This window comes from Hydra vulgaris, chromosome 09 (assembly GCF_038396675.1).
Source record: "Hydra vulgaris chromosome 09, alternate assembly HydraT2T_AEP".
Taxonomy (NCBI): Eukaryota; Metazoa; Cnidaria; class Hydrozoa; order Anthoathecata; family Hydridae; genus Hydra; species Hydra vulgaris.
This window is the reverse complement of record NC_088928.1, coordinates 26,336,128-26,353,691: the sequence shown is the minus strand read 5'-3', so window position 1 is coordinate 26,353,691 and position 17,564 is coordinate 26,336,128. Positions and strand designations below refer to the sequence as shown.

Sequence of the window (17,564 nt, the reverse complement as noted above, 5' to 3'; positions counted from 1 at the left end):
TCAATTGTTGTTTTCGATTGCATAGGTGTATAGATTGTTCGATTTCGATATTGTTTTTCAATTATTGAGTGAGCTGCATTATTTTTACTCTGACTATGTCCAGGTACAAAGAATGTAAGCTCAATTAAATCTAATTTGAATAAATTCAACGCATCTGATAAGATTATGTTCATCATTCTATTTTGATTTTGACCCTCACATCGATCACAAAAAAGTAAAAATTGTGTTGCTCCTTCTTTGCTTTCAGATTCAATAAACTTAAATACTGCTGTACTCACTTCACAGCTAGCTTTTTTCCCTTCATTCTCATTCCAAAAATACAAATATGTCTTTAAAGAATCAAGTTTTGTAACACTGAGATTTTGCAGACGCCTGGAATAATAAAAAGCTCCAGTTGTACCATTAGGTGATAAAAGAACTTGCTCTAAATCAAAAGCTGCAGTTACAATCAACGATGTTTTTATTGCATCTTTCTTCCTTTCTTCTTATTAAGCTCGAGTAAATTTTTTGTCGCTGACATGTTTGTTATAGTTTTGATAATCTTCATCATTCTTTTCTATTTTGTTTGTGAAATTTTTACAGGTTCCACACTGATCTTTCTTAAGTTTTTGAAATTTCAAACAAAATCTACATTTAAAAACTCTCTGATAGAACTTGTATCCTTCGATAACAAGATTTTACTCACTGCAATACTTTATAAAGTATTGCAGTGAGAAAAATCTTGTTAGAAAAAGTATATATTTGTCCATGCATTTCCTTAACTGAAAGCTCCTTAGGAAGAAACTGTGATTTTTCTGTGTGTCTCACGCAGTGGGATTCAACCACTCGAAATGTTTGAATATGATCGATGACATTTTTTTCCTGTTCAATTGCTATTTTTTTTTTGTTCATGTGGCGACCTCTTAAATATTTTTTAACACTTCCTGTAGCAGTTTTTTTTGCCATCGCTGTTTTTACTGTCTGCTGTGATATCCCTAAAGTATCAAGAAACATGGTTGCACAGATACGCATTTCAAGAGCGTCGTTTCCGTGACATGGAAAGCTGTATGTAAATGTTCGGTTTCTATTTTTTTTCTTTTCCGCGTGCTCCCTTTTCCTTCTTCGTTTTGTTTTTTTCTCTGTTACCCTTGCCCCAATGTATTGGTGCCTTAAATCAATACACTTCATTAACCAATATGAGGTGAACACTTCTTTACGATATTGCTCTGTAAGATTTTCTGCACACTGAAACAAGCATTTCTCGCCACATCCTATTCGCATTTTCTTACCCTCAACCACTACTTCCTTTCCTTTATTTGGACCAGTCTTTTGTACATGAGAAAATCTCTGACCTGTGTTCACCTTAAATTTTTGAATGTTTTTAATCCATCGTGATGGGTCCTTCTTCTTTTTTGGGGTTGTATCACATAGGGTTGGGATAAGTTCTTCAGTGCCAGATTTTTCAAGTTCAACAAGTTTAAATTTTTCACAATCACTTAGGTTCCAAAGTATTGCTGCACAAATATTAGTTTTATCAAAATCAAATTTTGGGTATTTATTAAAGTTTTTCATTACTTTTGTTATAAAGAATCTTCCAAAACCTTTAGGTATCATATCCCGGTGGACAGAATCACTCCCTAAAAATAATGTAATCATTTAAAATAACTTTCAATAACACTTTATTTTTCTTTATTACTTTATTACTTTCATTTAAAATAACTTTCAATAACACTATATATATATATATATATATATATATATATATATATATATTCTCATGCATGCTTCTAATTTATAAATTAATTCCAATGTCCCCTGACATCAAGATAAAACATCTTACATTCCGTAGTAACTTTAAAAGTTCCACTGAAAATATGATTTCCATTATATGTCAGGTAGACATCTTTGCCATTGTCTAAGCCTTGTTTCAAAATTTTCATTGGTACGGAACATAGGTCATAGGCCAAATTGGAACGTTTACTGCATCCTATAAAACATAATGAAGTCATCTCATTGTAATAATCTATATTAATTTTTTTTTACAACTAATGATTTTAAGGAGAGAAAATTTTTTGCAAAGCATAAATTATGTCTTTAAATTAATTACCTGCTACTGTAAATATTTACTATAAGTTAATAAGTTAATGTAAACTGTAAAATATATTTTACTAACTTTTTATTTAACTAACCTAAAATGTCGCTTTTAACTATTAGCGTATTTGGAACTACCAAACTATTATCTTCGTCAACATGATCAGTTACTTGTTGCAACAGTCACAGATGTCATATTAAAATCTTTTAACTAACAGCATAAGGCATGTAAAATTGAAAATAAAATGTGTACATTAGTTTTCTCAAAATTTCATGTCTACTAATAAGTTATTCTAAATAAGTCCTTTAAATTTTATACTTATAGAGTTTAAGAGTTCATTGCGGTAAAACAGAATGTTATAAATAACTGTTTAATAATTATCATTGCCAAATGATAGTTATTAAACAGTTAGTTATATTGTTCTAAATATTATTCAGAAAGCTAAAACTCACTGCAAGTAATAATTATTTTACCACAATGAGCTAACTTTGAAACTATAGTAAGAAACTTACTAAACTCAGTAGAACTCTAGTACAAACTTACTAAATATTATTACATGGTCATAATAAGTTTAACTCATTTTTTATACAATAATTTACTTGAAAGATAGTATAAGCTTCAAAATAATTTACGATAACACTTTAAAAATACCATATAAATACACATAAGATAGTCTTGCTTGAGTCTATAAGGACTTAAGATAGTTTTCCATGTCTCTTTAAATATTTTTTTCGGACATAAGGTATTTGAATTTTGCTCATTGTGGCCTAAATTTAATCATTTTTGGTTCCATACATTGTGAGATGATTTTTATGCACCTAAGGAGTACTTCTAGCCAAAAAAGTCATTTTAGCCAAAAATGGACTTAAGATAGTTTTGCTTTGCAGCGATGATATAGTTTGCAAATGGTATTTTTTGTTAACAAACGCTTGTATTTATTTTTTCACAAAGTTTAGCTTTTTGTTGTGAAAATATTGCTTGTTTGCTTTGTTATTTATAGGACAGTAGATTGTATTTATATTTTTCTATTTGTTCAAGTGAATAATTTGATTTTGTTAGATAAAATATACAAAAACATCTTTTGTCATCTTTTCTATTTACTGGTTTTTTGAATATGCACAACTTTTCTTTATATTTTTTAATTTATTTAATTCTTTGTAAACCTCATTTCCATATCTGGTTTCAATAAAAATTTTAAGTGACATCTTTAAAGAGTTTATTGCGACATTTATAAGTGACATCTTTAAAGAGTTTATTGCGACATTTACAAGTGACATCTTTAAAGAGTTTATTGCGACATTTATAAGTGACATCTTTAAAGAGTTTATTGCGACATTTACAAGTGAAATTTTTGAAGAGTTTATTGTGACATTTACAAGTGAAATTTTTGAAGAGTTTATTGTGACATTTACAAGTGAAATTTTTGAAGAGTTTATTGTGACATTTACAAGTGAAATTTTTGAAGAGTTTATTGTGACATTTACAAGTGAAATTTTTGAAGAGTTTATTATGACATTTACAAGTGAAATTTTTGAAGAGTTTATTGTGAGACATAAATGACATTTTTAAACCATAAATAGTACCACATTTATTAGGCTATTTTTTTTATTTTTATATTGCCCAAACTATCATTTATTATCATTTTACTTAATATTTTGTTATTTACTTATTTTATTTTATTGCTTTTGTATGGTGCAATAATTTTAGCCATGGTTGCCATTAATAAACCAGAGGATTTATATTGACTTGTTTACTCATAGACCATAGTTTTATCATTTGCTTAGGATGACTAGAGCGTGAATTATTGTTTATTCTATCCCTGAGTCCTAAAATTTTATTCCTCCCACAAAATAGTTTTTACATTCATTTATGATTCTTACCCAATGACATCATCTACAATCTACATCTCCCTACAGGTCTATGTAACTGGGTGGCTCCGTTGGTCACTTTTTGCGATCATTGTGTCACATAAACAATAAAGAGTTGATATATAACTAAAAAATCAAATTTTTTTTATGGATTAATTTTTTTATTTATAAAGATTTCAATATTTCAAGTGTGTAGATACCTTTGTTATCAACTATAATATGTTAATATAAAAAACTGTTGAAAACAAAAACAAATCAATGCAATAGTTTCTTTTTTTAAAAAAAAAAGGTTCCCAAAATGTATGAATGTTATGAAGTAACCTTAGTCATACTGATTCGCTGTTTGAAGGTTCCTCATCTTCCTCTAAATTCTAATCCAGGCGTGTACAACCAATGCTTCTGCATTTGTTGATATAGTGAAGTTAGTAGAATGTTGATATAGTGAAGTTAGTAGAATGTTGGTATAGTGAAGTTAGTAGAATGTTGATATAGTGAAGTTTGTAGAATGTTGGTATAGTGAAGTTAGTAGAATGTTGATATTGTAAAGTTAGTAGAATGTTAAAGAAATATATCTTAATAAAAATGTTAAAAATAATCTTGGATTAAAAAGGATAAGTAACTTTTATATAGACTTTGCATTCATACTTATTGTATACTCTTTTCATGTTATAATGGTGTTTCTCATATCATAATGGTATTTTATAATTCTCATGTCAAATGGTGTTTTATCCTCTCAAGTAGGCAGTCTGTTTTGCTTTAGAAATAGAACTATATTTCAACAACAGAAATGTTATATTTATCTTTCTATGCTATTTTTGTATAAACAAAATTACATGCATAAAGCAAACATTAAATTCTATTGTATCTATCAAACATTTACATCAGTAATATTTGAGTTGTAATCAAAGTATGACAAATAAACACAAACAACATATCTAAAAGAAGAAGTTAATATTGATGGGAAGTCATTTAAGTGTGAATACTTACTGCATATGACAGTAAATACATCTGAGTATCACAAACTTAATGAATACCTATATACAATTTTTGATGGGAGGTTACCTAAGTGTCAATACTTACTGCATTTGACAGTAAATACATCTGAGTATCAAAAACTTGATAAATACCTATAAAATATTTTTGATGTGAAGTCACTTAAGTTTGAATACTTACTGCATATGACAGTAAATACATCTGAATATCACACACTTGATGAATACCTATAAAATATTAATGTAAAAAAAAAATTTTTATTGTCTTACATTTCTTTTTCTACTAAGAAGTCTTAATTATAAAATTTAAACTTACCTTGTTTTTAATAAATGTTCCACAGTTACTTTTCCAATCAAACTTATTAATATTCTCATAGTTTATACCTTTAGCAAACATGCTATCCTATGCTACCCAAATATGTTGTCTGACATGAACTGGCCAATTATGTCTCAGTTAAAGACACCAATGTTTTTCCATCAATTTCTTCCTATATAATAAAATGCTAAATGTTACAAATGTTTCAATTAGATAACTAGTGCAACCAAATACTTAATTAATATTTTGGCAGGACTGTAGCATATCTTTATAAAAATAACACATAATATTTTGATAATTTTAATCACTAATACAAAAAGCAAAGTGTTTGCATATGAATATATTTTGACAAGAAAAAAAAATATTAATACTTTTTGAGCAGGTCAGGTATTAGTATCCATTGCGCGAATGGTATTAGCCCCCTGTTTTATTTTTTTTCATTTGAAAAACCACAACCAAAAATTTAATTTCAGTTATATGTAATGTATTTTGTTTTAGAAAAATGTTTAGTTATTAAACTTAAATGTATATTTTATATATTCTATATTCACTTGTTATGTTTTATTTATTATATTTCATTTATGATGTTTGATATTTTATTTATTATAAATTACGTTTTAGATATTATTATTTTATATTTTTAATAAAACTATTTGATAAACTATCTGCATATTTTGTTCAAAAAATAAAACTCTATTTAAAAATTTACATTTATAATGTAGGGATTATCTTTTTCCGGGTATTCCGGATATTTTTTAAAGCATTTAGATATATAATTTTTAAAGCTTTTTCTCTCAGCACTCATACAAAATCAGAAAAGTTTGACAAATAAGTTAGAAACAACTCAACTAAAAGCAAAATTTAGGAGAAAAATAAAGGGAAATATATTCTGAATTTTTTACAAAAACAATTTTCCGGATTTTAAAATATGGTCTGGATGATCTATGATAATGTCTTATTGTTTTTTAAACTTTCATGGAAAAATCACTCTCTAATACTTTTTTAAATTATGGTATTTAAAAAAAAAAGTTTCCCTTATGAAGAGGCATTTTACAAAATTGGCACATATAGCAGGTTAAACTTTTTTTCTTATGCATATTAAGTATGGCACTGTCGCTGGGGTTTTCCTTTTATATCACCTGTAAAAATGTTGAGTATTTTATGTTTCTTTGCATCCTTTGACAATCTTCCTTTAAGATCATTTCCTCTGGATGAAACTGATGTACTTGGTACAGAATGATTTTCATTATCCGGAGTAAATTCACTTATCCATTCCTTTGCTATATCATGTAAAAAACTTTGTACTTTTTTTTAAATTTGGATTTGATGTTTTAAAAACTCTAAATGCATTAAATGGTGAACAGTTTATTAGAAACATCACAGCCCTTTTAGTCCATTTTTTGGTATGACATAGTTAAGTGTAATACAACAAATATTGATCAATGAGATCAACACCTCATATACTTGTTATAATCAACCATGCATAGTGGCTTAAAAGTTATTTTCTTAGTCACCCAATCAATATTGTGTGCTCTTTCTCCACAGTATATATGAAAGTTACAAATATAGCCAGTTTTAACCTCACAAACCATTTTTATGAGAATTTCGTATTTTGTCATTTTTGAAGCATGAACTTTGAAGGATAGGTATCCTCTCCCTAAAATGATGCTTTTATCTCACTGCGGTTTCTAAACTCCTTGAAATTTATGTAAAAAATAAGAAATAATAGGGCAGACTTTTTTAAGACGATCCTTATCCTCTCCATCAGCATTAGGGGTCGCCCATAAAGTACGTACGCTTTTTTTTTTGTCTACCCCCACCTCCCCCCGCATTTTGCAATACGCTTTTTTGAGTACCCTCCACCTCCCTAAAAGTACCTATGCTTTTAACCTATTTATCTAACATTTTATGATATTTTTTTAAATTTAGTGTCTCCTTTCTTTTATAATTGACCCACTGCCCTCCCATCTCATATATGCCATTTGCAGACCCCTCTCTTTCCCTCCGAGCGTACGTAGTTTATGGACGATTCTTTATTGGAAAAATGCCATGAAAACCATAATTTCTCAAAATCAATCCCTGCCCATTACTTGAGCAAAAATTGTAGTTTGATTTGTTTTGTCCATCAAACAATATTATTCCGTCGTATCTTTGCGAGTTCTACCCATAAGTAGAAGTAGCCCTAGGATTTTTTTTTTAGCTCCAACACAGACGCATCTTTCCACTCAACAGACTTTACATTATCTCTAATAACTGTAAAATTTGTGTGTGGTAGCGATTTGTTTTTGTCACCATATATTCAAATAAATTGCCCCGAATAAATAGCTGAGCCGCATCAACTACACTCTCAGTTATCATTTATCAGGTTATCATTTTTTGACCAGTCCAGTATTTCATTATCTCTTTTTTCAGAGTCGCTAGATGGTATTGACAAGATTCTGCTTCTTTTTACTCAAAACAAGTCAGGAAACTCCGCATCACTTTATATTTGTGATAATTTATTGGCAAAGAAATCACTATCCAAATCCATCGTAAAATAAAATTTTGTCGCAAAATCAACCATGATTACCATTTGTTCTGATCAACTCACTGAATAATCGGACAATGTAACAAATAAATATATTTACAAATAATTTCTGAGTATTTATACAATTAAACAAAATGACAATAAAAGTTAACAATAAATCAGTAATTATTATTAGAATAATTACAACATGGATGTCTCATAATGTATAGGGTGGTGTCTGTCTAATGCTATTTTCAGAAGAATTATGTAATCTTGCATAAGTCAGACAATAAATGAGACAAAAACAAACAAAGCCTGTAATCTTTGTTGAGTTAAAAAAAAAATAAACATATGCTTATTGAAAGGAATAAGATGAATGGTAAAATACAATCATATTTTAATGCAGAGCAATGTGTAGATGTATATACTATATAGGCTTTAGATGCGATACCAAACAACGGTCTAGAAGACTATCAATAAAAATCTGACAAGAAACATTTTATAGATGCTGAACAACATATATGAAATTTTATTATATAGATTAGATTATACTATATTTTCCTTAAACGCTGATGGCACATGCATTAGGCACTAGAGCTTTATCCCTCCTTAGTTTAGTACAAGTTGTTTAGCTGATAGTAGTTGTTTGGCTTGTAAGTTTTTACTTATGGTTTTTGCTTTTTCTTTATTTTGATACTTTTAAATTACAGGTTATTCATTTTTATATGCACGTCTATTCATTTTTATATGCATGTTTATTCTTATATGCGTGTTTATTCATTCTTATATGCGTGTTTATTTATTCTTATATGCGCATTTATATGCGAGTCAACTACACATAAAATCTCTAATATAATTTTATATAAACAATAAATAGGCTTTTATGTTTTTATATAGATATATTTAAAATATAAATTATGTTGTTTCCACTGCTATTTATTTGAAAGATGGTTTCAGAGCCAGCACTGGATTTATGTAACTACGCTGGTTGTAAAATGGAATTAAATTAAACTCTGTAGTATCCATAATGTTTTTGAGGTTCCTGATTACCTTTCCATATTTCGGGGCCTTTCTCCCTGTTTGTAAGTATGCTTTAAGGAAGAAAAATATTATTTTATTGGATTAAGCTATGGCGTGTATGCTGGCAGATACTTAATAGCTATGCCATGAGAGGCTAGTGTTTGCCTAAAAGAAAGACTCCAGTGGAATTTACAACTGTAATAACAAGAATTTTTTTTACTTGAGGCTTTATTTCGAAAAACCAATGAGTTTTTTTTTTTTTTAATTGTACCCACTACACAAAACAGTTGCGCTTAAATGATTACCCGCTTGAAAAGTGTTGATACTGTTACCTACAACATTGTTATGATAAAAATATAAAGATATTTAAAACAACTTTATCTGAATGTAATATAACAGCACCCATCCTGCAATACATATCATTTGTCAAATTTTCTTTTTATTGACCCTGAAGGCATGCAAGATAGCAAAATTTTTATCGCAAGTAGGAAATGTGATACAAAATACCAATTGATATTGAAATCTTAAAATGTGACTTTAAAAAACAATGGTATATATTCAGCAAGTTATAAAGCAAGAATCACAGCTCCATTAAAAATTGCTTATATGGTAATACAGCTTTAAAAGTTCTTGAATTAAACACATAATCAAGAACTTCTTCGAGCTGTAAATATAATAACCAATGTTTATTAGGCATTGGTATATGAAGAGTCCAGGGGAAGAAATGGCAAAGTCACATTTTATTAGTTTTAATAAAATCAATTTTTAAGTTTCAAAACTTTTTTTTGATAATAATTTTATTACAAAGCGACCCTTTTTAAAATAATTCCACATTATTACATATTTTATGAAGGTAAAATCAAGAAATATTTATTTCGATTTGAAAAATACAAGTTTTATCACTTAATATTTAAAGGGTTAAAACGGACTATGCCGTTTTTTCCATTTGAAAACGTTTTTTCTAACTTTTTCTTTCAAATTTATTAACAATATCATTAAAAAAAAAAAAAATGTATTACTATCTTCGTTTTATCAAAATTAATAATTTAATTAAAAAATATCAAAGATTATCGGAGATTTCGAATGCTAAATATATAATTATATATTGTTTGCAATTTGGATCTTTATTGATCTAAATTTTGCTGGATTTATAACTGTACAAACTACAGATAATAATGTGTGCATCATCCTTATTTAATGTAAAATTTAATATATTACAATATTTAGAGTTTTAATTACTCATGTTATTAAACACGCTAAAATTTAATTTCAAAAGACTTTCAAAATAAAGTACAAAAACAAGATTTTTTTTTAAACAAAAGAACTTAAAAAAAAAGAAGTTATTTTCATATATATTCATCATCTTTATTTGTGTTGTCATCATATGGTAGTGAATCAAAAAAATCAGGTTCGTTTGTAAACTTTTTAAGTACCTGAAGATCTTTATATTTAGCTATTGATATACACAGTCTTTCACTATACAAGTTTAAAGGGTTTTCTAATATTGCCAGCTTTCTTTTTCTTCTTACATTTTGACAAATAAATGATTTTAAATATTTACCATTCCAACAGTCTCTGTAAGACATTATTCCAGGAGAGTTAACAGAAAAAAACACTTCTCGAAGTGGTCTTGTAGCTACAGGACATGCAGCTTTATAAAGAGGATTCAAAAAATGAGTCATATTTTTAAACATATCCTGCTTAGGTTCAAATACATGAAATGGAGTGGGGCATTTGCGAGCACATTTAAAAATTTCAACCCAATCAGAAGGTATATTGACTCGAGATTTGCAGTTAATGAGACCCATATCTTTGTCACATTCCATGTAGGAATGACCCCTTTCAGGAAAGGTAATTTTAATGGAGTCAAATCTTTTCTTATGTTGAATCATATAATCCAAAAACCTAAAGACTGTATAGTTTTTATTTTGCCCAGTCACAGAATAAATCTATGTTTTTGACTAATGGGCTTAAATGATGCATAAAAAAATCATATAGCATTAATGTCACTTCATCTGAACCCTTTTTGGCAACAGTTTCGTCGTAATTATAGATAAAAACGTCTTTATTAGCCAATAAATGAATGTTGAACGAGAAAAATGAAAGTTTTCTCTATAATAATAAAAATCATTGCTCAAGTTATTTGGCACATTTAAATTTTTTTGATAGTCAAATGCAATGGCTTCATAGTTTTGCTCTCGTAGCGCTTTCAGTCTAGACTCTCTTTTTCTTCTATAAAAAGTTTCAGTCTTTTTTTGGTGCAAATCTCTTTCACATTCAAAAATTTTAAGTGTAATTTTTAATTCTTGTGCTTCAGTAATATCTTTAGAAGCAACATCAATTCTGATTTTAAGTTCATTACATATAGCACATGTGTCTGTTTGAGAGTAACCAAAAGCAATATTAAACTTATTGTTAAATATTGTTCTATATGACTCACAGCGAATCTTTACATTTGAAGTACAATCTTTTACATTGAACAAACATGCTATACATTTTATTTATATTCAGTTCTTCAGGAAAATAAATGCGTCTAGTTTTCTCTTTAGGATAGTGTGACTGCCTTCCTCTAAATGATGAAATATGGGTTATTTTTTTAAGTACATTATCTGGAATCTTATGCGGCCTTGTAAAATGTTTTCCTCTCATATCTTTAGGTGGCTCACCTAAAATTATATTGTTAAGTTTGCATTAAGTGTAAAACCAATGAAAATTTTATACTAGAAATAAGATTTTTCACACATTGTTGTCTTTTTCAACTATTATAATTATTATTTTTCTACAAAAATTCTAATTCAAAAAAAAAACTGCACCTGTAGTAGAAATACTTCTTTTTATTGTTTTCACTCTACCTTTTTTTATTCCAAATATAGAAAGAATGGCTTTAAAACACACTTGTACAAAATGAGATTTACCATTATTTACAAACAATTTTTATTGGTAGCTAAAAATATTACCTCTGCTTGCATTATATTTACATGATCTTCTTTTTATGTTGTTTACCGATATAAGTCCAGCAAGAAAAGAATCTTGCATTTCTTTGCTTGTTATTGAAATATATGATTTTAATAAATAAGCTCTGTTTTCCTCATTTATAACTTCAAAACAATTATATCTGACGCAGTTACAGTTCGGACCAGTTTTATGATCAGAAAGTTTCTGCTTTTTCTGAAATTGTGACGACCTTCCTTTAAATTTTCTTTTTCTCGATTTACTCGTGGCTCCAACAAGTTTATCACAAAACAACATTAAAAGTGAAGAAGGAGATAAACAAAAAGAAAGTAAGCAAAAGCACATAAAAGTCAAACAGAATTCTGGTTTAATGACAATTTATAACAGTTAATACAACAGTATTAATTTTTACTCTCACTTAATTGGTTACTTCGAAAATTTGTTGCTGACATTAAATTAATGATTCTCTCAATTCTTAGAAAAGTGATCTAACATAATAGCATTTAGCATTTTCCTCCTCTATTATGGAGCTCTCTTATATCTTTTTTATTTTTTGTATTTTGCTAAGGTGTTTAGAAGTTTAGAAGAATATTTATGGAATTTACTTTTTAGCTATATTGGTGCTATACCAGTTTCAGATAATAGTTAAAGAAATTATTTTCCCACTACTTCCTGCTTAATATTTTTTGTTTTTATATTTTGTTAATTTAAAGTTTCATTTTGAGCATTGTGTTACAAGCCTCATATGGTGGCTGGGAGAATCCAGGTTTGATGAGGTTAGAACCAATGATCCTAGAGTATACAAAAGACATTTCTTCCATATTAAAATTTAAAATATTTTTTTTTCACTTGTTGTTAAATTGGAAAGTTTGATTCTTGCTCTAGGTTTTCATATTGACAGTTTTTTTATTTTTTTAATGTAAGCGATAAATCAGTTTTTTCATGAAGCTTCGTTTTTACTAAATTCTGTGGCATTTTTATTTTATTTTTGTTTTTTAAACAATCTGGTTTATCACTTTATCTGGAGAAAGTTTGTGGCATGACAGAAGTTTTTGTGAATTTTTATGACAGAAAGTTTATGACATGACAGAAATTTTTTTTTACATTTTTTGACCTTGTTGTAAATTATTGAACATAAATCCACAACCAATAAATTATATATAAAGGATGTCTCAAAATTAATACAATATTTGCATTTGCTGTCATATGGGCAGTAAATTGTTGGTAACCCTAAAAAAAACAATTTGAAAGCTGAAAGGTGAGGGTTAGTCAAAATGCAGCAGATACAACACTTGATAAAACAACGTGTTTTCATTGTTGAAAAATATCTCAAAATAGCATAGGTTTGGTTGCAACTGCTCAAAAATTTCATACAAAGTATGGTTGGAATAATATTTTAAATGCATCAATTGTGTAGAGGTTGTTTGAATAATTTAGGGAGACTGGATCAGTTGGAAACGCTAAATACACTAGTTGTCTAAAAACAAGCAAATGTCAGTTAATCATAATTTTAGCTGTGAATTAGAGTGTAGTTGGAAATCCTGGACAACCTGAAAAACATTTATTTGGCATTGTGGACATGGTATTTCAGGGGCCACTTTACAGCTTATACTCATAAAAGTTTTGTGTCTCTGCTGACAAATATTACACATTGAAAAGAGTTTGTCGAATGGATTATTAAACATCAACAAGTGCATGAGGCATTCTAGGGTGTGTACTATCTTGTTTTGGTGATCAGAGTTGACCCCCTAGATTGTGTGATTTAACGCTATTGGATTTATTTTATTTAAAGTCCAAGGCATTTTTCAACAAGACCTATGTCAACAAGCCCACAACTTTTGTATTACAAAGGAAACCTAACACCTCATCTAAATTTTCAACAAAAGAGTGCATATGTGCTAGCAAAGCTGTGGTGGCCATTTACACAATGTGGTATACCATAAATAAGCCTTTTTTATGTACTATCCTATGCACTTTATAAATAATCCTGTTCTATGTACTTTGCAGTTCCATATTTTCTAATTATTTTGAATTTTGAATTTTGGGACACTATTTATATGTAAAGGCTTGTTTGGTTTCCTTTTTTCCATTATAACTACAATGTGTTTAAATGTAATCTATGCTTCTTTTTGCAGAATTTTGTAATCCAGCTACTAACATGCGAACATAACTTTAATCTGTGGACCAACAAATAAACTTGCTTAACTTTTTGCATCTGACACCTTTGGAAACATCTGCTGAATATGCTGAAATTCTGCATTAGCTGGGTTTAATGCTTTGACATACTATTTGACAAAACCTAGTTTAATGTGAGGGGGTGGAAGTAAGGCGTTCTCAAAGGTATTAGAGATTGATTTATAACATTGTGTGAATCAGGCTGTAAATGTTCTCTTACTGGCCATAAAGTAAGAGAACATTTACAGCTTGATCTTATAAAGTGCTGATCCGCAGCCTTGCTTTCCAATAAACAAAGAAAACATGGATACTTTGTGTATCCTACTTGTAGACTGAGAAAGATGCTAGCATCTTAAAGTCTTCACATACATCCCACTTATTTCTTAGTTAATTTTTCAAGCTACAATTTTATGTTCCTTTAGTCTTTCTTGTGGTTCGGATTTAAATGGTGTTTAAAGATTGATAAGTATTTATCAATTTGTAAAAAAAAGTTTTAAAGACTAATTAGCTGAAACATATTGCATAATATTGAAACATATTGCATAATATTCAAATATTGCTGAAATGGATAAATTATTGTAAAATATTTTCAAAGTTAGATATAAAAGTATATTCAAAGTTGCTGTTAAATCCTAATCTACTAGTATTTTGGTATTATTATTTTGGTTGAACAATTACTTTTCATCAACAATTTTTGTCTACTCATGTTATTCATTAATTTAAACACTTTTTTGTTGTTTGTTTATTATTTGTTCTTTTTTTTTTTTTTTTTTTTTTTTTTATGAATTTTTAATGAGCTTTTTTTAAAATATAAGGCCAAAAAATTTTTTTGCAGAGACAACAATTCAAAGTCAATTCTTGGATTTTCGTTATGAAATTGAAATTATGAAGGACATTGGTTACCATAAAAACATTGCAAATATGGTCGGATGGTCTTCTTCAAGAAAATCCTTATGTCTAGTTATTGAATTTATGGAAAATGGAGATCTTCTTAATTTTTTGAGACGGAATCTTGCAATGGTAATAAATGAAAGAAAGGAAATTATATATAAAAATTTTTTAAACAACAGTTGTTTTTATAAAAAATTTTAAAATAATAATCGTTTTTATAAAAAATTTCAGATTTTATTGCATAAAAGACTATTTTACCTAAAATTTGAAGAAAAAAAAAACTTTTAAACTTTTAAATGGTTTTTTATATAGTTTTGCTTCTTTATTTTGTTTTGTTTTAAATAAATTCATCTTCTCAAGGCTTCAGAGGGAGTGACTACAGCCAAGGAGTCTACTCCTTTTTTTTTTAAATCTCTCACTCAACCTTGAAATTTTTACCCGAGTGCTATGTATATCCCCATATATTTTTTTTTTAAAAACTAATTTTTTCAATTTAGTTTTATGCTATATATAATATATATAGTGGGTTTTGTAAAAAAATTATTTTGAGCACCATCCTAATATATGGCACCACCACCACCCTTATATACATAATTTTTAATGATATTGTGTTTAAAAGTTAAAAATATGTAATGCGTAATAATAAAACATGTTGTTTAGATTTGCTCTAATGAAGAGAAAGAAACAAATATTGGCAATTATGATTATCCAAAAAGCTATCAAAATAGTCAAAAGGTAGATCTTATGCTGAAGTTGTTTGTTGTTATTTTGTTGTTGTTTGTCTTATGCTGAAGTTGTTTGTTGTTATTTTGTTGTTATTTGTCTTATGCTGAAGTTGTTTGCTGTTATTTTGTTGTTTGTTTTATGCTGAAGTTGTTGTTATTTTGCTGTTTTTTGTTGTTATTTTGCTGTTGTTTGCCTTATGCTGAAGTTGTTTGTTGTTATTTTGTTGTTGTTTGTCTTATGCTGAAGTTGTTTGTTGTTATTTTGTGATGATTAATAATATTCAGGGCTAAAAAAGAATTGAACATTTAGGTACAAATTTGTATTCAGATGAAGTCTGCATTTAATTTCAAATTTCAAAAAATTAAAAGTTGCATGCAAAACTAAAAGTTTATAATTTTTCAAATTTCAAAAAATTAAAAACTAAGTACTCAAAACTTTTTAAATCAATTTTAAAAAATATAAAAATATATAACAGTTTTTTGTATGCCTGTTCTGTAAAACCTGATATTTTTTATTATTATTTTTTTTTACATAGATAAACTCTACATCTGAGATTTTTTTACATAGGTCTACATTATATCTGATGCAAATTCTTCAAACATAAAAAGACTAATTAATTCTAATGAACTTCTTTCGTTTGCATGGCAAATCGCATCTGGAATGGTTTCTAATTTTTTCATTTTTGACAAAATTATTTTGAATTTAATTAATATATTCACTTGTGACACAAATATTTATTCAGGAATATTTAGGAAAGGCAAACTTAGTACATAGAGATCTTGCTGCAAGAAATATCCTTGTAGGAAGTGAAGGAAACATAAAGATTTCAGATTTTGGTTTGGCTAGAAAAATCAAGGATGAAAAAATTTATGTTAGCACCACATCTCGGCCTTTGCCTTTAAAATGGATGTCTGTAGAAGCCATACTTCATTCATCATTTACACCTTATAGTGATGTGTAAGTGAAATATACAAAATAATTGCTTATGTAAAAGTTTTTGTAGAAATAAATGCTGAATGCAGTTATTTTTAACTGAGCTGTTTTTAATAATATATATTATTAATATATTGTTTTTTTAGTTGGTCATATGGAATTGTTCTTTTTGAAATTGTTACATTAGGTAAAATAATTTTCATTATTGTTTTATTAAGGATTTTTTTAGTGATTTAAATTATTACACATGGAATGCACTGTATTATGAAATGGAATATTGGGGATCAATCAATATATTGGGGATCAATCAATATATTAGGGATCAATCAATATATTGGGGATCAATCAATATATATATTGGGGATCAATCAATATATATATTGGGGATCAATCAATATATTGGGGATCAATCAATATATTGGGGATCAATCAATATATTGGGGATCAATCAATATATTGGGGATCAATCAATATATTGGGGATCAATCAATATATTGGGGATCAATCAATATATTGGGGATCAATCAATATATTGGGGATCAATCAATATATTGGGGATCAATCAATATATTGGGGATCAATGTATTGACTGGAAAAATATGAATTATAATAGAAGGAATATAAATTCAAAAAATAAATTTTACTTAAAAGATTTGCACATTGTCATAAGCAATTTGATTAAATATGAAAAAGATTTATTAACTGTTTTAATAGTTATAAATTTAAATTATTATTTGTAAATAATAAATTTAAATTAATTTATTTTATTTTTTATTACTAATAAGTTTAAATTAGTTTTCTTTAACTTTATTTAATATACAAAAGTTTTTAAATGAATTTGAATAATTTTTAAAATAACAGTTTACGTTATTGCAATAGTATTAATAACAATGTACACTGTTGCAGGAATATTTAAAATAATTTAAATAAAATAATAAAATAAATGTATTTAATATAAAATATTTTAATTTGAATAACTGCTTTAAAACTTAAAATAAAAAGTATTTCATAAAGAATAACTTTTATAAAAAAATTTTATGAAGAACTCTTTCTCTTCACTCCCTTATATCTTTTTTGTCCAAATCAATACTGGATTTTCATTTCCTTTCTTAGG

General features: G+C 27.6%; 1 protein-coding gene across 3 annotated transcripts in view; it reads left to right on the top strand.

Moving 5' to 3' along the window:
- The window catches only part of LOC100201536 (receptor-like tyrosine-protein kinase kin-16), a 120,827-nt gene that overhangs the window by 85,851 nt on the left and 17,412 nt on the right, over positions 1–17,564 (top strand). For all 3 annotated transcript variants that reach the window (XM_065805178.1, XM_065805179.1, XM_065805180.1), the window contains 5 exons: positions 14,736–14,920; positions 15,452–15,526; positions 16,085–16,180; positions 16,260–16,474; positions 16,597–16,637. In XM_065805178.1, the coding sequence (XP_065661250.1) occupies positions 14,736–14,920; positions 15,452–15,526; positions 16,085–16,180; positions 16,260–16,474; positions 16,597–16,637 (612 nt within the window). The remainder of the gene's footprint in view (positions 1–14,735; positions 14,921–15,451; positions 15,527–16,084; positions 16,181–16,259; positions 16,475–16,596; positions 16,638–17,564) is intronic.